Source organism: Streptopelia decaocto (genome assembly GCF_964273445.1).
Source record: "Streptopelia decaocto genome assembly, chromosome: 2".
Lineage (NCBI taxonomy): Eukaryota > Metazoa > Chordata > Aves > Columbiformes > Columbidae > Streptopelia > Streptopelia decaocto.
In genome coordinates, this window is record NC_138655.1 from 146720679 (window position 1) to 146742546 (window position 21868).

Consider the following 21868-nt stretch of genomic DNA (forward strand, 5'->3'; position numbering starts at 1 on the left):
TTGTTCAGCGACTTACAAAACCAAAGACGCATTTCCAGGGTAGCACCCGCATTTGTAACATCCTCAGTCCCTCTCTGCCATACCCACAGACCCTCTGCCTCTAAAACATGTACCAAATCCCTCCAAACTAAGTTTCCACAGGACTGTGTATAATCCTATAGAAAGCTTGTTACATCTTTGCTAAACCACAAATCTAAATTTCACATGAGGAAAATCATAGCATGCCTTCTGGTTTTTTTTAGCACATTCAAGTTGTGAAAATTAATACAGCTACTGAAAAGAAATAGACCTAATTCTAAAATAAATTGAGACCTATTTTCTCTATTTATTTCCTATCAAGAAGTTTTCAAATACCGTTTGTGTCATTTTGAACCCTTTTAGAAATCCTGAAGATATCCTTCTCCATTCATTATTGGAATGTGCAGCTGGCAGCTTTGTGCCACTAAGTCTTTAAAAATTTGTTTAAACAGACACATATGTACAACTAAAATAGAAGCAAAACAAAGGCTCAATAATCACAAGGACTTACCCTCTTAGTTAAGATGTTGGATGTCAGCTACACAAAGTATTTTATTATAGAGATGTAAAATCATTCCATACAGTCTTCCAAATATCCAACTTATATTTCAGACACAGATACCAAGAGGGAAAAAGTCTCCAGCTGTCTAGAACTCCAAATTCTCTCATTTGTACTGTCATTTAACATAAGACAAAATTTAAGACCAGACTTTAACTGTTTCCAAATGTTTTTGTGTATGTTTCTGCTGAAACCTTTAACCATAATCCAGCATCAGAATTCTTAAACACCAAGTACACTCACTGTGTTCCTTTAATTTTGTGTTCAGATGTTTTTCTGTTGAATGCTCCGTATTATACATTAATCACGGTAATACATGATAAATATTTAATGACTTTGGGAGCAAAAGGATTTGGGTAAATTGCAAGTACAAATGATTTTAAGTGTTGATGCACAGAAAACTTTTAATCCTGTACGGAAATGACTATGGATACTGTAGTAGCAAAACCAGACTCAGATTATAACTTTAACTGTAATTCTCTGAAGAAGCTATTAATCCTTTGAAAAAATCTCTCAAAAACTAAACACGAGCTTTACTGAGGAAAATATTCTCCATGCACAGTAGAAACCTGAGCCTAAGTACATGTGGGAAATGCAGAATACTGCACTGAAACAAAACAGAAGGTGCTTAAATGTCTTCTCTCTAATCCTAGTACGTGTTAGGCTTTTTTTTTTTTTTCCTTTTTTTTTTTTTTCTGGAAAAGACATAACACAATGCAAAAAGTAACTTTGTTTAAGCACTACTTTCGAGTCCTACAAATGAACGCAACCTCCCGTGGGACCTGTGAGCGGCCTAGGAGCCCACGTGCCCGATGAAACACTCCGAGTAAATAACTGAGATAACACCCCAAGTGCTTTGCAAGCCCAGGCGAGCTGGTGTCTCAGTTTGACCCACTGACTTCAGCTTTCCCTCTCAGAAAGAAAATGGTTTATTTTGGGGTGGGCTGCAGAAAAGGGTAAATGTATTTTGAAGGAGAATTTGGCTACAAGAATGAAAAATCAAGAATTTCAATCCTTGTTCTAGGTTGCTTTATTTTTTCATTTAAAGATAATTGGAGTATTACAGTGAATAAAGAGATCTATGGAATAACTTACTACTTAGGTATTTTGCCTTTTAAAGGCATTAAGTGGATATGTTATTGTGCAATTTACAATAAAGAAGAAACACCTTCAGTGTTATATCAATAATTTATTGTTTTGCATAAGAAGGTAAGATCAGATTTCAGGTAAGACATCAACCAAGGACCTGATGGCAAATTCAAGTATAGAGCTTGGTACAATATTAAAAAATACTACCATTTATTTGACTACAGCAAACAGCTAAAACACAATAAAAACATCTGGACTTGACTGTCAAAACATACAGTTCTCTAAAAACCCACACAGCACAACTTGAATATGTGGAATATTGGAAACACGTTTAGTCGTCTTTGTTCCCAAATTCCTAGGAGTCAAAGGAACAATCTTCCCACCCTTGGTATCCCAGAACAATTCAGCACATGGGCTCAGCGTCCATCACAATAAACGGGTTCTTGTCCTGTCGAAACTGTTGGGCTAAAACATTTTTGTGCCTTGACCTGCTATCATCTCTGCCTGCCTCACCAGTGCCGGTGGCTTCCATTATTTTTTTTTAAGCAAGCAGTACAATAATGCTGCTTTTCAAGAGCAAACTAGTAATTTAGTTACAACTATTCCTCACCCCTTGAAGATTCTGTGCACATTTTACTCTGTTGGCTGGATTTATGCTTTTGTGATTCCCTTTCTTTCGCAGGTGTTACAGTTCAGGAATTAGCTCCTGGCTGGGAGACGGGGCAGGCAGCCATCCATCCGTCTGGGGAGCTCCTGCCAGGACGGCGCTGGGGATCCGAGGGTCAGCGTCTCCGCAAAGGCCGCGAAGCACCGCGCTGCTGACGGCTGCCCCGCACGGCAAACGTGCTGCCGAACCTCCTCCCACACCGCACCGACCCAGCGCTGGGAACTCAATGCATTTCAAAAGGACGAGCAAAATAGCCTGCAGGACAAGGCCGGCCAGGACTGTGCCGAACAGGGAGCTTGCAGATTATTCTAGCATCTATTTCTTAAAGAGAAAAGCAGGTCCCTTATGTGAGCGTTACCGTACACTAATGTTCTGAGACAGCCCAGGTTTGAAGCAGCATCAGGAGTGTTTCCGTGAGGACTAAAGCCCCTCGCGTTGGAAATGGCCAGACCCCAAGAGATGCCGAGCGCCCTCTCAGTTTGGGTTGGTTGCAAGAGATGGCGAGGGCACTCGGCATCTCGCAGGCAAAGGCAAACAGACCCACTGAGTTCCAGTTCCCCTGAAAAATAGTTTGATTTCCAGTATCTAAAAAAACATATAAAATGTTTTTGCAACTCGCATAATTTCCGTGCATTTAATTTAATCCACAATTTTCTATTTATGTTACCAAAACAGTTGACGTCCACCAGGAAAACGGTGAAATTTGACAAAAGTTACATTATAGCTGTTCGAGCAGAGTGTGTGTCTGCACTGGGATTCAGTACATCTGTAACTCCTGCATAAACATTTCCAGACTCCTAGGGATTTTGCTGTTGTTGCTTGCATTTCATTTATTTTATACAACTCTAAGCCAAATGCAATGACCCACACATTAAATACGCATTTAGAATAAAACTGCAAAATCTGATGGCTTTATCGGTGTATAAACTAAAATAAAATATTTACATGGAATGTTGAGCTCCATTTACAGAGACAGTGTTTCAAATTACAGACTTAGTAATCTCCTTAGTAAATGATCACATTGACAAGAAATTTAAAAACTTAACATCCCTTTTCAACCCTTTCATAAATATATAAAGTTTCACTAAATTCTTTTTTCTTTAAACAAGACAGCTATATTCTCTTTACAGATTAACACGAAATAATGTTTTCCTGTTTGAATGCCACAGATGTGATGATCTGAAGTTGGCAAGTTCCTATACACATTCTGTACTTACAGGACATATTCACAACACAACACACAGGTGTTACTTGGTCTTTACAGAGGTACTCATTTCCTGCATATCAGTAGTAAAGAAACAAAAATACCAAATTATCTATATTAAAAATACATAATCTAATATACATTTGCTGACAGTGCCACACCAAATTTTAAAATGAGGTTTCCAACTGTGTCTGGCCAGTGCCAAGGATACTTTTTACAGTGAAGTCTGCATCATTAAATTTTTGGGGGTGGAAACAAAATATCTGTTACGCTACTACAAAGCATCACTACGATAAAAATAATTAATCTCTTGCAACTGCTTCCCAGATGTTCAAAGTTTCCTTGCTAATTGTCTGAAAATTGTTGATGGGGAAACTGTTCTAAAGGATGCCAAAAATTAATCAAATCAATTTAAAGGAAAAAAAAAATGTTTCTACTTTGTTGCTATTTATATCACTTTGCCACTGATTTTACAGAAGATTAATCCCAAAGACTTTGAAGTTATATACATAGTAACTCACATTTTTTCCCTATTTAAATAAATATTCCTGTGAGTTTTCTTTGTTGTGCCACAAAGCATGCGTGAAAATGTTTTCAATCCATGCATGCTCACAGCACGGTATTTCACAATTAAGCCACTGAATACATCTTTCTTTCCATGACTATGTAAGTACAAAGGAATACTAAAATCACTCTGTACAGATAAGACACGGTTCACATCCAACAAAGTAAAAACACTTATCTTGATACATAATTAAAACTACGATGTCTTCCTCATAAAAACCTTGGTCACTTTTGCCTGTTTCAGTTCCCTCAAGCACTTCAGTGGTAATGACTTCCAGGTGCAGATGTGCTCTTTATGGGAGCTGTTATGCTTAAAACCACCAAAGTGCTGATCTCCAGTATTAATTAGTATTTTCTGCAAACGCTCCATTAAAAAACTTACCTTGGAAATACACAGATGATGACAGAGGTGACTGGCAGTTTTGTTACACTAGCATTAGCTCACTTTATGGAGCATAGTAAGACTTGGGTTTAATCTGAGTGTTCCGCCACAAAATTGTGGGCAGGAGGACTGAAGAGACAGGAAAACAAGACCAGTTCCAAGTGGATGAAGAGTGCACCTGCTGCTCAGGTCGAGTTAGAAGCCCTCCTCCCAAGAAAGCAGCCATCAAGCAATGCCGAACCATGCCCCACAGTTGGATGCTGAGACAACAGCAGGTGTTTTGTCTATTTGAAACGTTACGAATGCAGCCAGCTGACGGGAACCCAGAAGGTCTCGGTCTCCAACCTGTCAAAAGTTGTTTTAAGCTCACTGTAAGCCGTAGCGAGGTCATCGTTGACTATGACCTTATCGAAAAGGTGGCCGTACTGGCTCTCCATCACATGGGCAGATTTAATCATTTCGTGAAAATCTTCTTCCTAGTAAGATCAATGCAAGGCATAGTCAGTCCATGGCAGCATCCCATCAGCTCATTCTGTGCTAAATGCAAAGCTACTTGCCTATCTCATCAGGAGACGGAAACTGTACTTTTAATTAATAAAAAAATTACAGAAATTACCATTACAAGTGATGTCGGGGAGAGTATTCTCACAAGTAGACTACTCAACAGGCAATTCTTTAATCTCTTCCCTTGCAGTGACATAATTAGTCACTGCATGTTAATTACAGAGACATTTTCTGTTAGCATCACCAGTGGAAAACGTTTCTGGCTGTCTACTGTGATGACACATTTAAAGTTCCATTACTTAAGTCTCATCTTACTATTAGTCTGCGATACGTTATAGTGCAGCCTTTATTCTCTTAAGAGCATGCTAGGAGCTCTCCTCCTATGCCTGGTTCGACCTGGCTCAGTGGATTTCTCTTCATGTTTGAGGAGGGCTCAAATCTTAGGAATTTAATTGTTTACACAACTCTGAGCGATTAAACCCATCCTAACTAAGCAATGTCCTGAAGGCTGCTCTTAAGAATGAACTTGTCTTACATTTTATATACCATAGGACATATTTTTAAAGCACATTAGTTCCAAACTATTTCAAAAGCATATTCTACACAGATACAGTCTGTGACTATATCCATGGCCCAGTTTGAAACAAAATCTAAAAAGTCCCAAGTAACATCTGAATGAGGGAAAAGGATACACACCCTAAATGAAGTTAAAAAGTCTAATGATGATCAGGTTTGCTTTAGCTTCAATTAAGATATGATTTCATTATATTTCAAGGAAGTAAATAAGTTACTATTGGGTAATTTGACTAATATTTTTTTCTCGTTATTGGTTATTGCTTAGATTGTTCACCTTCTTTCTTACAGTGTTCATTTCCTTAGAACATATTAAAAATTGTTTCATCCACAAATACAGGCTTTTAATTAAAGTATCATTTACTTTTAAAATTGATACTTTATATTTGAGACTCAGTAATACACTTGATAAAACAAGGTAATTCTTAGACTTGAATAGAAACATCTACGCCCACATGCAAATCTGTTAAAGGAAATCCACAGCATTATTTCTCATAAAAATAAAATTGCATTGGTGAGTTCTTCAAGGACATAAAATCAGGTGACCATGGAAATGTAAATACCCATGAGCATATCAGACAATGAAAACATCACAGTAAATTTGTGATGTGAAAGACATTGGGAAACAACAAGATACTACGTGTAAGCCCTGACAGGTACGGTTGATGAGATCCAGTGATCACCTTTATTTTCAAGGCAAACCACTACAACAAAACTCTTAACGAGTTCTCATATTTTGCCATGTCTAAATATACTTACTGTAAAGGGTTTTGCAGTTCCCTTATCATCTTTACTTGAAATAATCTTGGCGTTTTTTCTGGTCTCTCTCAAACGTTCAAGTGAAGGAGGCTTTATAAATATAACAAATGGTTTGAATTCGTATGTCCGCAAATGTTTCACTGTCTGAGAAGAGGAAAGGTTTTAATTAATTAGTTTATTTCACAAAATGGAATTTACCATAAGAAAAGAAACTCTCCACCAAAATAAATCCATAAAGCCCTTCTAAAATGCTATTTTTCATTTACTGCCATCCCGCCCTGGTGACCAGTACTGATTCACATAAGGACAATATTCAGGCGAATGGTAAGAAAACTCCCCATTTCCATGCGGGGTGCTGGCAAACCCCATCAGTGGGCACAGGCTGGGCTGTGCTCCTCAGGGCCACTGCAAGTGGGAGGGTGGAGGAGAGGAAAAATTCAACACGTTTTAGCAGGAATAGCACTTTCTGTATCCACTAAAAGTACTGGGAAAAGGTGTCTGTGACACTCAGTCACAACAGGTCAATGATTTGTTCTCTTCAATACTGTGTGTCCATCACGTAACTCCTGCCGTTCACTCTTACTGAGACAGCTGAGTGATGCTGTGCATGGAGTTAGAGACAGGTCTACAGTTCAGACTGAGCACAGGGTGAAGCAGGGATGGGACAGCCAGAGGCTTTCTGTCCTCTTCACACTGCCAGGGCCCACAGGAAAATGCCGTGTTGGTGAGTAGGATCCCAGAACGGCTCACAGGTCTGGAGCTCCAAGAGAATTTAGCGCTTCGGCAGAAAACAGGGCCATGCAACACTCTGGCAGAGCAGCCCTGCAGCACCAACCGCAGGAGCCCCTTCCCAGCTCCCCTCCTGCCCCAGTGCAGGGTCCAGTGTCCCCGTCAGCTCCCCCGCCAGCACAGCCCCCTGCCCTGCTCCCATAGCACAGCCCCATGTCCAAAACTGCCCCGGGAACTGTTCACAAGCTGGCGGGGTTCGGAAGTCACAGACCGGCCACCTTTGGTGAAGAAATACTTTGGCTGGGTTTAAACAAACTACTCCAGCTCCTGGAAGCTCTGTGGTTATTTAGTAGCATAAAAATTCCCAGTGGAGCTGTTTAGCAGAGTTGAAAAGCAAGGTCAATGCAAGAACAAACGGGTTAGAGAGGAATGTTCTCAACCATCATCCAGGCAACAACACATTCAGTGCGTGCCTTGACTCGTGTCCACCCTGCGCGGAAACCCTTTGCATGAACGGTCCCGCTAAACAGGTGAGAGAGCGTTGCTGGGCTGGATGACAGCTCAAAGCCATTCTGAAACTGAAGTTTCAGAGGGAACCACTAACACAAACCAGCAGAAAGATGAATGAAAATATAAGATCCCTTCGTAATTAAATCCTTGTATTATGCTGCAGGCTGGAAATTCACTTAATTACCGAACTGAATACTTGCTTATATGTTTTGAAGTTTCCTTCCTCTGTTCCTTTCAGAGGGTCTTGCTGTGATAAAGGTATCCAGCAAGACCACTCAACAGTCATTCAGTGTGGAATAAAATATACTTTTTAGAAACATTCTTTTCCTGGCATCCCCATATGCAACTATAAGAGTCCAAAAAACACGCTTACTTACATGAGGTTGCACATCCAACAAACATACTTTGTTTTTAGCTAGAACGGATCGAACAGAGTCTAAACTTGTACCATAGTAGTTGTTCTTATACTCGCCATACTCGATAAACCTGTGGCAGAAGGTGAAAACAACTGGAATCATTTCCATTTTCTCCAGAAAAAAAAAACCAACAGATCAGTTTGGTATATAAGATCTAATTCAGGAGCAAAAATATTTTACTTTACATGAGAGTTTTACCATGTTTTATAAAGGAAATGCTGTCAAGTACTTCAGCATGTCAATTTTAAGAAATCTTCTACTTTACCACTTTCAAATCAGTAACACCTGCTTGTATTACAGTTAAAGAGAAAAAAGTACTGCAGTCCAACAGCCCACTAATGTTTTCCATCACCTCTTTTTCTGAACTAATGCAATGCAATAAAACAGTGGATAAGCTAAACAATAGAAACTACTGAAATTTCATTGCACACTACAGAATATCCAAATTCTCTGTCTCAGAAGAGGAGGAGGAGCAACAATGGTGCTAATGGAACCAAGGCGGCTGGTTATGTGCTATAAAAGTACAAGGACTATTTGCCAAAAAAGCAAAGCACAGTTTGAAGTTTCAATAAAACCCACAGCTTTGTGTCGAATACACTTTTGCCCTCTGAAACACTGGGGCAGAATTTCAAGCTCCGATATTTTACAGGCTGCTGGAGAGCACGATGCTACCATTGTCTTCATTTTAGTTTAATTTCTGGCAGGTTTACAGGCAGGGGCTTCATGGTAGATCTCTCCATTCAAAAGCAGAGGAAGTGCCTGGCCTGAAAGAGAGCAGAACTACACAAACATTGACTCAGGCATGTTTGCAGCACTTCCCGGCTCCCCCTCCTAGAGCTGCAATGCTTCATTGCTATGACAGATGATGACCTATTAGAAGTGTTCCCCTACCCTGAACACCTATAAATTCAGTGTCTTCTTCATGAGCTGAAGTAGTGGAAATACTTGGATGCTTAGACCAGTTGTATCTGCATGTACTGCTTTTTCCCTCTGTGTTTTTGCTAGCTGCTTTGAACTGCTGATATATCAAAATGTAATTTCAACACATCTTCAAATCACTGCAACTTATATACACTTTGACTTATTATCTAAAATTACAACGAGCCTCATTTTGTAATAAAGCCGTTATTTTAACTGCAGTTCTAGTTAAAATCTCTTCAACATACTTGTTGTTCTGCACGTCTGTCTCAAACAAGTGCTTGGAAATGAAAATGTATTCAACACCATCACTTTCTTGGCTTCTCCTTGGTCGGGTAGTGTCTGCAGTTTCATTAAATTAAAAAAAAAAAAAGAGGCACAAAACAATAAAATGCAAACCAGTCCAAGAAACACTGAAAAACACACAACCCTTGTGCAATACCAGGCATGGTGCTTCCCTCACTTCTGAGGGACATAAGGCTGCTCTGGATCTGGTAGGCGGCACTCAAGCACATGACAGGATTGAGTTTAAAAGCATGCAGGAAAAGCAGGAAAAAACTTACGGGACAAGTATCATATTATAATTTTTATTAACTAGTGGAAAAATCCAATAAAATGAGGATAGCTGAATAATAAAAAGAGCAGCAGTCCGTAACAATTACCCCAGCCTTGTGACTTGTTAAACTTATTAGCATACAAGACCATAAAGGGAAACAAAGCTCACCATCCTGATTTATAAAATGTTACATTCATTAACAACACTTGTAGCTATGGTATATGAAACATGATAATAAAAAAATGGGGTGTGAATTTTATGTTTTAGTGCTTTTCTTTTTCTGGTGATCAAAACCGAATCCCTTTTTCTTTCAGTAGTCTTGTAGTATTATTTGTTCTTCTTGCTGTCCCTCAAGTACAAGGTATAAAGGTTTTGCTTATAAGTGAAACTTGTGGAGTTGCCATTTATAGATAATGAACCCATTCAAAAGTCATATTTAATACAAGTTGTATGTTACACCATCATGTATTCTCTGTCACATAGGAACACAATCATGAATGCCATTCGATATCCTGCTCTTCTAAGGTTGACAAGAAGAGAAACTTTTCCAAAACAAGAACCCAAATTCTCCCTCTGAGTCCTGACTTACTGAATTTCAGGGAGAGGGATTTCTTTACGTGTTTGTTTTAAATTATAACCACAAATTTGGAAGAGAAAAGAGAGAAGGCAGCTTGATGAATACTGGCAACTTTTAGATAAATATTTTTGGGCAAATGATTGCATATGCTTCAATGTGTTAAATATTTGGGAACATCTGGCGCTTTGTTGTTGTTTTCAATAACCAACTGAAGCAAATATGTGGAAATGACATGACTTACCAAAACTAAATGTATTCATTTTTCTACCTAGGAAATTCATTCGTACATATACTTTATAGAATACCTGTACTTGCAAAAAAACTGTGACAAAATTTCCCAAATTCAGAATGTTGGACCCATATTTTGAAGGATCTCTATAGGAAGCAGAAGTACAAGTAGAAAGCAAAACAAGGAATGAAAGTCTAACAAAAGCGCTCAAGTCTTTCACATTAAAGAAACCCCAATAAATTATTGTGGAAATCAAACTAGAACATTGTTATACAAAGTAACACCACTTGGTTAGATGGGGGAAAGAGGAAAAAAAATCCCCAAATCAACTTTTCTAAAGTTAATCAAAGGGATTTAATTCATTTATTCACATAATTAAACTGTTTAACATCACTCTTAATTTTTCAGCCTAACATAGAAAGGCCATTTTGCTGAAAGCAAGCACTGGTAACGGAGTACGTTTCACCGCTTTACAGCCAAATCCAGGGTGTTCTTCAGCTGAGTTTCATTTACTAAATCTCACTGACATCAATCATGCTAAACTTGAACTAAAAGTCTACTGCAATGCCTCTGAGCCAAAACATCCTATCAGTTTAATCAATGCTATTTAAAATACAACTGCGGCAGCACTTTTAAAAATTAGAAAAGTAATTTGGATGCCAAGCATGCATTTAGAGACCCAAATTTCAAAGTGCCTTAAGGTAATGCAATAATAAAGGATCATAACACATGTATAGCATTAGGAGAATAGAAGTGTCTTTCTACTTACGTGGCACCGTTACCCCGTAATGCTGGGTGTCACTGATCAGCAATTTTCGTTTAAGTTCATTCAGTCCAACCCCCACAGGACCTGCAAGAAAAAAACTGTGCTGTTTCCCAACAGCCAGTTCTATCTAGTCTTCAGGTCTAAGCGCTCTCTGAGGTAAGTCTACATAGCACATAGCTATAATATATACTGGCTTTTAATCAGAGTCATTTGAAAACACCCATGGTTCCAGTCTCTCCTAGAACATCCAGTGCTGACAAATTTCAGTGGATGTAGTTGGCAGTTACTCTGCTCTGACATTACTACTGAGGAAAAATCAGTGAAAGAGTTGACAGCACAGCTAACTTTTCTACAGCAGCTCCCCTCAACATGCACTTACCTCCATCCTCAGCCCTACTCCAGACCCCTGCACCCTAACCTGCAGCTTCCCAGCTAAAAAATGGTTTGTCTCTTCATTTTGCCAGCACATCCCCAACTCGTGGACTGGAGGACCCCAGCTGGCATGCAGCAAGTCTCTCCACAAAGTCCCTCCACACACTCCACACGCCACCGCGGCCTTTTCCTTGCTCCCTGCAGCTGTCCCATCCCCTGTCAGAGCATTGTTCCCATCATGTCCCCACACCCGGGAGCACCCTGCTCCTCCCAGCCCGGTGATGGCAGGAACACCGCTGGGCTCTGGCCGGCTGTGCTGTCACCATCCACCTTTCGACTGGGCCAGGGTGGCATCGCACAGGGAGAGGAAGGAAGGGCAACGCTTGCCAGGTCACAACGCGCTTGGGATGTTTGGGTTTCTGTCTTGGTTGTTGATTTTCTTTTAAACTATGCTCGTCTCCTGCCTGCTGTGTGAACTGGTCCAAAGCAAATGTTTCCTTCTTCACACAGCTGCCAAAGAGAGACCACTCTTGGAAAGAGGATGGCAGGAAGAAACAAAGACGGCACGGAATTTTTTTGACCCGTCTCCTCCACCTCCGCTTAAGTACTGCTGTCCTAGAAGCTACTGAGCAGGCATTCCTCTTGGCTTTCGGGTTGTGCCCAACTCTTAGTGTCTTGCTAGTGGTGCTTCAGGTCTCAGTGAGGATGCTCTGTCCTGTGAGGTCTCAAAGGCTCCATGGGCGATCGCTGCCCTCCATGCAGGGCTCCAGCCTGCCTGGCCCCTTTGGTGGTGGGGCCACGGTGTCAGGGGTGTGAAGGGAGCTCAGCTCTGCATGCTCATATATTTCTGATGGGCACTGGCTTTGCTTCCACAGAGCCAGGTCAACAGCAGAACAACACAGTGAGTCATTGGAACCATATCCCAAATAATACAAGGATAATATGGTGGTTGTAAGAAGAATTCCTGCTCTTCTAGTAAAAGCGACATATTTATGCATGGAGGGCCTCTTAAGAGAGACATTTTATATATTAGAAATACAAAACCTAAAAAACATTATAATGAAGTAGTGATATATTAGTTAATGACCAGTAAGAGTCAAAAAGCAAAGATGGATGGTTCAGCACCTTCAGGTGCCCATTTGTAAAACTCACTATCTGCCCTGTCTCAAGTTAGAAACACAAAATGATGAAAAACAAATGCTTCCTACTTCCCTACCATCCCCAGACTATGGTCTCTCTGTAAAACCTTAGAGATTCTGCATTTCTGATTTTTAGATGTTTACATAAGTTAAACACACAACTACATTTCAAGTTCCATCTCTGACCTTCCTGTAAATTAATCTATCAGTACGTATAAATGTTTATTTAATATGGTGTACAGCAGCCTCTACTGGTGCATGTCTGCAGAGGAAAGCAATGTGTCATGTAGATAATGGCATTACTTTTGTTCTTATTTAAAAAAAAAATCCTTTTTTAATAGTAAAGCTATTTAAGGCAAATATGGATTTTTATCAGAAATGTAAATAAAATTCTCAATACATCCTAGCAACGTAGAATGAAACAAGTGGAGTTCGAGTAAAAAAAAAATCATTGTGTTCCCTTCAAGAAAAAGACTTTCCCCATCGAATCTACACAAATATTATTTCCTCTGTCTACATGCTGTCAAATCAACATGCTTTTAGCTCTATTTATATATAAAGAATCCAGGCTTTGCTTCCTGTGACAGATGCCTTGGAAACTTAGATCAAATCTGTTTCCAGACCACAACCTTACTACTACTCTGTCTCCCCTTCCATTTAAAAATAATCTTTAAATTTACCTACTGTATATTGCTCTATTTCAGCACTGTCTTCACAAAACTCTCATAACTCTAACATATGGACGTTGAAGACTGATTCCTAATTAGCAAAACCATCCATTATGCTGATTTTTACACTACATCTCCCAAGCATAATGTACACTTCTCTTCTGACTATTCATTTTGATACTGCAGAGAAAGATGTTGGTTTCTAATAATTATGACTCTGAACATGATTTGAACTCAAGAAGTCAATAAAGCATCAGGATTGAAAAGGACAGTCCAGATTCTTAGGGTAAAATGCCAGGCATGTGGGATCTATGACTACAGCATAGATTTGGTTTACTATGAATCACTCCAGGCAGCAATATTTAGAGTTATGGTGACAGATTTAGAGATATTTTGTTTATGTTTTTAAAGGAACATTTATGTTGCTTGCTGTTGCATGTTGAGTCATGTAAACTAAGTAATGGTCAACTAACACACAAATAGACTGCTGTGCCTACCTCACTTTTTTGAGGGACAATTACAGAATTAAACGACCAATTATTAAAACTTGCAGTAAATTTTGTACCATTCAGACATGTCTGAAAAAAACTGAAAAAATCGTTTGATGTCCATTCAGGTCTCAGAAGGGTTAACCCAACCAGACGTTCTTTTCCCATAGATACATACTGAGCTCCTAGAAGCCTATTTAAAAGAAAAAAGAAAAAAGTGGTCTTTCATGAAAAGATTTTGGGAGTTAGGTGACAACATCCCTGCTGAGATCATAAAGACCCTGTAAATAACATGATGTGACAGAGGTTTTGTGGCTCACTTATTCCTGCCCTTAGATATATATACATATATATACACGTATATATATATATATATACACATATATGTATAATATTCCTTCCCTTTAATGCAATGATTGCACACGAGGGCAACACATGCCCAACTGTAGTTCAATGAGAGATGCAGCAGGAAAGTAGAACCTAATTTTTTGTGTGTCACAGTAAATTGTAACTAGCAGTGGGAGCGTCCTTTGTGATCTGCTGTTCACTGAAACAGGATCAGTGAGTTCATACTGGCATTCCCATGGGCAAGGTGATAGGCAATATGTTACATCCTATGCATTCATCACTGGGCCATGCTGACCTACCCATGCTTTCAACCAGGAAGTTTAATGAAGATCGCAATTCAAGGTCTCTTTTGTCATTGTCCAGATGGTTCATGTGAAGTAGTTTGGCCATGGCAGGCCATTTTCCCGCACTACCGCTGTAGGTCTATTAAGTATCTGCAAGCCACTACTGAATACATGTTAAAGGTAAGTCAGGCGATGCAGAAACCTAGAAGCCACTTCCATTTCATCCTCCCCTGCTCTGAGACAGACCTCCACACAGCTCCTTCACGATAAACCCCAAAGTGGATGTTTTAAAAAAGCATAAGCAATGTAACAATAGAGAACTTTTCCAGCCCCAGATTCCTTTTCTTCACAGTGATGACCAGGACACTGTTGTGGAGCGCACTGACAGCCTAATTCAGAGACAGAGAGACTTTTCTCATTGTGTCACAAACCAATAACTGTTCCTTTGTGGTGACACACCTCTGGTCCTCACTTCCACCATGGCCCACACAGGACAGATCCATCCCGATGGGTGACCACAGCATCTGAGAGGCTTTGCACGCATCTGGTGGTACCACTGCCCACACACGACTGCATGCATGCTGGGGGACATGCTCATGGTTTATTACTGCTGAGCTTGCTTTATTCTAGCGCTGCCCCTTCAGAAAGCTCTGACTTGGCTGATACTACACCCTGTATAGTATGTGCCACATCCATTCTGACTCTTAGGAAATAAAATTTGTGCTAGTCTGGCCCTCACAGTTACTGAAGCAGAAGCCTTTGTCAGCAGGACTTTTTCCTCATTAACATAAATGAAAATTCTAGTGTCTAAATAATATGTTTCGTATTAAAATATTCTGCCTTTGCCTGATAGGCCTGTAAGGTACCATGCTTAGGATGCAGGCAGTAGATGTGAAGGAAGACTTCAAGGATTTGTTGCCACCCTGGGAACAGTAAGTTACCCAAAGACAACTGGTGACACAATATTGGATAATTTTGTTTTCAGCAGACTCATCACATTCATAACAACTAAAAGCACAGTAGAAGCATCTGTATCATTGCTGCTTCAGATGATGTTGTTTTAGCCCCAAGGATAAGCAGGATTTTATTCATGAACCTACATTTGCCGACAAGGTAAATCCTTGACAAACTAATACATCTAGCCGAACCAGAGACTAGTATATATCACGCTACAGGGTGCTAAAAATTACTGTGTGTGCAATTTGCATTCTATAAATTAGACTAGACCAATTTAAAATGAAGCCAAAAGAAATTTCCATTTCAAAGTTGTCGAACTCCCTCCCCCTAAAAAGGGGAAAAACAAAACCTAAGAAAACGCTTCCAACAATAAATTATACATTTAGGTCTAGCATGACACAACAGACATTTAATGCCCCCACCAATCAGAGCCATAAATTAATTATCTGTCCTTTTGTTTCCTGGTACTAATATCTAAATTATATTTGACGGATTATATTGAACGCTGCTACTGGCACACAAAAAGCTTTTTAAAATGTGTTTGCTTCTACTATACCTGCATTGCTTAGCTCTGCTAGTTTTTCCACATTTTGCCCAAGACATTTTTATGGTATTGGCCAGACTTAAGCTGCTCTTAATATCCAGAGAAAAACATTAGAATTACTGAAGTCTGCAATAAATTCCTGAACTGCTTTTGTTACTGAAAAAGCACACTTTCTTCATTTGATTTATTACAACAAAAATCAAATGAAATCTCTAGGTATTCCTTAGATCAGGCATATGCAATTTGTTATAAAAAGTCTACTTATCACACTTTTGCACTGCACTCTGTTGATGTAACTGTAAAATCAACTCAACCATGTTATTACTTGTTGTATATAGCCCACAATCTCACAGTGATCACACTAGTAGGTGGCTGAATTTTCGTGCTGGAGAGTGACAAAACTGTTTATTAAAAACTAAATTCAATGTTCCCTTGGATATGAGCGATATAAAAACACAGCAACTCAACAGTTCTAAACAGTCCCTGATAGAGGGTCATATTTCTCAGCTCTGCTGCTTTCAGAATGGAGGAAACTCTACTAATGAGGCATCAGCCTATTTGCTACTGCAAAAGAAACAATAAGCCACGAGGCATTACCCGTTGGTATGAACGGTTTCTCATGACTCTTTGGTACTCCAATGGTTACCTTTGAAAAATTTAAGATAATGTACTTTCTGTTTTTTAGGAGAGGGAAGCAATGCGTTTTGATTAGCTAATAAATGTTCTAGGGAAGCCATGGCAGTGACAGATTATAGAGGAACAGAAAGCTGATGACATCTTGAGTCTTCTGCAGCTATGCTTACATCTGTTCTTGGCCTACAGAAGTCCACCTCTCATCCACCTTTCTCTCTACTTGTCTATTTACTTATTCTAACACACTACATGTTTCCTTATTCTGTTCTTTATTTCTTCTTTTTTTCCACATAGATATGTTGATTGATCCCAAAGAGCAGCATGCCAACCTAATTCTTCTGAGTTTTGGTACAGCTTGACTGCCAGGTTCAGACTAGTAACCACGGTAGCTATATTTTAATGTCAACTCTCTTTGGTTTAGCAAGGCTTCAAACATGACCTCCTAAGCATCCTTATAAGCAAGATGGGACATCCTGTCTAGATAGGTGGACTACTGTCTAGACAGGTGAAAAACTGGATAGATGATCACGTTTATTGGTCTGCATGCTACTGGGTGACTCATTACAAGTGAAATTCCTCAGGTGTCTGTCTACCCTGGGACATACTCTGTTTCATATCTGTATTCATATCATAATCTGTGTTAATAACCTGGAGGAGGACACAGCATCGGCCCTTATCAAGTTTGCAGATGCCAAATCAGGTGATGCAAGTGACTTACTCAAAGGCAGGGCTTCCATTCAGAGGGACCTTGATATGCTACAGGCGTGGGCTCGCAGAAGTTTGTGAAATTTGATGAGGACAAATACAAAGTCCTGCATCTTGGACAGATTAAGCCCCACAATGTTCCAGGCTGGGGACTGACTGGCTGGGGAGCAGCCTGGATGAATAGGACCAGGGAGTCCTGCTGGGCAGTGGACTAAGCACAAGTTTGCCATGCACACTGGCAATGAAGATGAACAGCCAGTTGGGCTGTATTAACAGGAGCACAGCCCATAGACCGAGGAAAGTGGTTCTTCACCTTTACTCAGCACTCATTAGACCCTGCGAGAAATACTCTGTCCACAATGGGCCCTGCACTACAACAAAGATGTTGATAAACTGGAGCAAAGCCAGCAGAGGGCCTCCAAGGTGGTTGGGAGCTGAAGCACATGGGCTACGAGGAGAGGCTGAGGGAACTGGGCTTGTCTAGCTTGGAGAAGGGATGCCTTCAGGGGGACCCACCAGCACCCTTCAGATACCTGCTGAGAAGATGGAGGCCACATCCTTACTGAGGTGTGAGGTGGGAAGAGAAGAGAAGACATGGTGGGAAGACAGGTTCCCAAAGCTGTCATGAGCAACCTGCTCTGAATTCGCTGTTAATCCTGCTGAGTGGGAGGCTGGACCAGGTGACTTCCTGAGATCCCTTCCAATCGAAATGATTTTGTGGAAAGCATTGTGCTAATCAGCAGTCCTCTGTTTTACCAGGTCAAAAATAAAGAAAGCAACTTACCAACCAAAACTACGAGTCTGTATTTGTCATTAGGTTGTCGTCTATATTTTGCAACTTCTTCATATGTTGGGATATCTGCTGTATCATACTGATCACTCTTCTTGCACTCATACATAGATTTGTTTGTTTTTTTATCTTTTCTGCTAAGACGAAAGCTTCTTCTAAAACCAGCTGCAATAAGAACAGGGTTTTTTCAAAGTAAGAAAATAAGTTTTCTCAAAACATTTGAAAACAGTCTCTTCCAAACATTCAGGGATTGGTGCATGGAATAAAAAATGTACTATATGCTTAATAAGCCTGGTCATCAGAATATTTTTTCCTGCAGTTTTATACTATATCAGATACCTATTTAAGATGCAAAATTAAGATTACCAATAAAATCATAACAGTTGTAAAAACAAGCTGTAAAATATAATTACAATAAGTTGTTAACAGATTTACATAATTTGAGTCTCTTATACATTAGTATATACACACAAGGAAATTCATGCAATCTGGACTCTCATAACACACTTAATGCATTTCTATTAAATCACCATGGCACACAGACACCAAATACAACATATGATAGAAATACATCTGGCAGCTGAAAGGGTTAATGAGAATTAACTTCTTGAACAATTTTTTTTGTGCTTAGTTCCATGCTGATAGCATAAAAAAAGTGCACAAAACCTTTCCCAAAGATGTTTAAGAGTAAAAACAAACATTGTTAGTTAAATTTCAAACCACTATGAAACATCTTAGACAGTACAGTACCCATATTTGGGATATGTTAGCACGAAATTAAAAGTTAATATGCCTATTAAATTTGCATTTACAACTGCATCAACAGTGTCACATCAAGAGTGTCTATCAAGAAGACCGGAAATTTCATATAGATTTTAAGTAGTCTCAAAGGAGATAATAATAGGCATTATCAAGCAGAAGAGCACATAAAAACCTTCTACGCTGTATGTTAAAAACTAATTTACTCCTCTGTTAGTGATTACCTTACAGTTTTCCAAGCAAATCCTTTACATTGAATTAAATTACATTTTACTGTTATCTCTGTGGCACCACTTTTGTTGAAGGAACTACAGTAAGGACTGCAAAGGACTGCAAAACTGATTTCATTTGGGGGGCAGGGGGGCGCGGTAATAAAGTAAAACACAAACTACATTTGAAATACTGGAAAAATCCCAACATATTTTTTTTTTTCCTCCCAGAACATTTCATAGGACAGTAAACACATGTAAACTTTTGGTGACCCCAGATTTTTCAGCAGTATGTTTTCATAAACTTGTAACAGCACTTCTGTTTAGGTGTTTGAGAAGTAATCATATTACAATATTTTCTTCAAAGGTAGTATCTGGCAAATTCAAGACTCAGTTCTGCAAATATTTAAAACCAGATCTGAAGCTAAATCCTTCAAGGCTTAGTTACAGGCTTAGCATTTTGCACACACACAGTTCCACTTAGCATAAATCTTTGCAGAACCTGGATCACAGAGGATGTTAACCACGTTATTTTATGGATGTGAGTCCCTACACCTATGGGAATCTACAACACACGCATAAACACAAAAAGGGAGGAAAAATTTATTTGAGAATACAGTGATGTCGACCCATTCATATTGAAAATATAAGTAAAATGAAAATTGATGGAAAAGGAGAAGAGTTAACATCCACAGAAAAGGCTGGTGACATTTCAAGAGCTACAGTATGGTCTAGACTGAGAAGGACATGGGCAGGGATAGAAAAGGGACCAAAATATGAGATATGCACACATACTGAAATAAACTGAGTTATGTTATTTATTATTTAAAAGAAGAACACCGATACTGAAGTGACAGCAGGCAGAAAAGCCTGGTGTGCTGATAGCTGTGAATTACACACCCAAGAGAGGGCTGGGGAGAACTTGTCTGCCCCAGGGTGAAGTCCGTCATGACACGAGGATGTTTTCTTGCTACATAACTACACCTAACTGTATAGACACATAGAAAAAAAGGTTAAAAGTAACATCAGCAATACAGACAACTTACAAGTTTCCTGAGGCCTCATCTGAAAGGATCCAGATTAAAAACAAACAAACCAACCAACCAACCAGTTGCCCTAAAAACAAGCTGAAAATTGTTCTCAATTTTTTTTTCTGTATAATCATTTTATGGGGGAAAAAAAAGACAAAAAGAAAAAAACACAAAGAAAGAAGAATTCTTCACCATTCTCTACTAAATGGTTTACAGAATAAAGAGCATTGTCATAAAAAAGAGAATCCACATATCTGGAACAGGTAAAGAGTAAGGGCAGTGATCAAACAAAGCTAAAGCCATCATCCCCATTCTAGTTTGGTGTCGACCTCACAAATACCAAGAGCTCTGTGCCTCTCCGTAGTTGCTCATAGAGCCATTACCAACAGCCCATTAACCTCGGCTTACATGTCAAAATGCAGAATCTTTAGGAAAATTATTATTTCTGCAAAATCTTCGTATCAATTCAGTCTCTGTTCATAGGTTTTAGTAAGATCATTTGTAACTTCCTCCTCTTTTCTCCATCCACTTTATTCAGATTTCATTACCAAACTACCTGGTGGTAGGTTATTTAAGAATTTTCATCCTTTCTTCTCTTAAAAGAGGAAAAAAACAGTGTTGTTTTTGTGGGGTTTGATTGTTTGGGCTTTTTTTTTTCCACCAAAAAGGATAAAAATCTTTCAGTGCTGTCTTAAGGCTGACTCGTCCCTTGTCACTTTGAGAGGCTGCATGTAAAGCATCACAAAGACTCAGCTGATACGGTTCCACTGCAAACATAGGTCTCCTTGATTAAAACATTTGCTATTTCTGTGACTGAAAGTCACTGGTAAAATGAAAATAGTAATATTGTCCTGTATTTGTAGAAGGCTCAACAAGTTCACCTAGGACTTAGACTTTACAGAAAAGCTATTACACTAATTAAAAAGAACAGACGAACATGGGAGCCAGAGATAACGAAGTAGATGTCCTGTATGGCTGATTTCTCCGCAATGTGCTGGTGAAGAAGCTCTGTAAAACTACTGAGTATTAAAAACCTGTGATACGCCAATTGCTTTGTCACTTTAAGAGTATTGTCACTTTGAAAGTCATTTTAAGTGTTCCTCAAAGCCCAGCTGAATAGCCCTATAGAGAAAGCCAAGAAGGCTTGCTTTAAGTAGCTTTCAAAACCAAGGAAAATGTACAGTACAGACAGAAAGGATGAGACTGTTTCAAATATATCCAAAGCTTTTATGATTCTGCTACTGCATTCCTGGAAACATGACTCTCTGTCTCTCACATCTGCCATTACATATCTCCACATATGTGGCTTAAATTTACTACAACCTTCAGAAGCTATTTTATAAAGAACTGTTAATAATTTTTTTTTTTTATTGAACTCTGCATTTATGGTTGTGTTATAGGTTGGGCAGCTATGACTGTGCAAAAAGATTAAGTTGAACTGCAAAAACATCATGCTTGCTACAAGTAAAACCATTTATGAACAAGCAAAAATATTCTGCTAATGTTTGCATCTTTAAAAGTTTAGGAAAAACGAAGAAAAACTTCATATATTTAAATTAACAATAAAGCATTATTAAATATATAGTGAAAAATCACTACAGAAGCAATAAACCAATACTGATATGCCATAGAAAAATAAAGTTTATATAAAATGATTAAGCTTAAAAATAAATTCTTATAAAGAACAAAGGGAGAAATAATTGCTTGCCCAGAGTATTTGATAACATAAACCTCAATGAATATGAAAGGAGCTGCAGGCTACACTGTCTGTGGAATATGGATATCAACAGACATTAACCTTAGTTGCCAAGTATGCAGACTATAAAATAAAAGGGGAAAATTCTGTTACTAAAGCAACATAAAATTCTGAAAACTGAGAAGCTTGCATCAGCTCAATGGTTTCAGCTACATGATCAGAAGC

General features: G+C 39.1%; 1 protein-coding gene across 3 annotated transcripts in view; it reads right to left on the reverse strand.

The window, feature by feature from the left end:
* Positions 1-1746: 1746 nt before the first annotated feature.
* The window catches only part of MPP7 (MAGUK p55 scaffold protein 7), a 150266-nt gene continuing 130144 nt past the window's right edge, over positions 1747-21868 (reverse strand). For all 3 annotated transcript variants that reach the window (XM_082044100.1, XM_082044098.1, XM_082044099.1), the window contains 6 exons: positions 17943-18113; positions 11024-11104; positions 9141-9234; positions 7936-8044; positions 6320-6463; positions 1747-4959 (listed from right to left, as the gene is read on the reverse strand). In XM_082044100.1, coding sequence (XP_081900226.1) covers positions 4780-4959; positions 6320-6463; positions 7936-8044; positions 9141-9234; positions 11024-11104; positions 17943-18113 — 779 coding nt within the window. In that variant the 3' untranslated portion in view covers positions 1747-4779. The remainder of the gene's footprint in view (positions 4960-6319; positions 6464-7935; positions 8045-9140; positions 9235-11023; positions 11105-17942; positions 18114-21868) is intronic.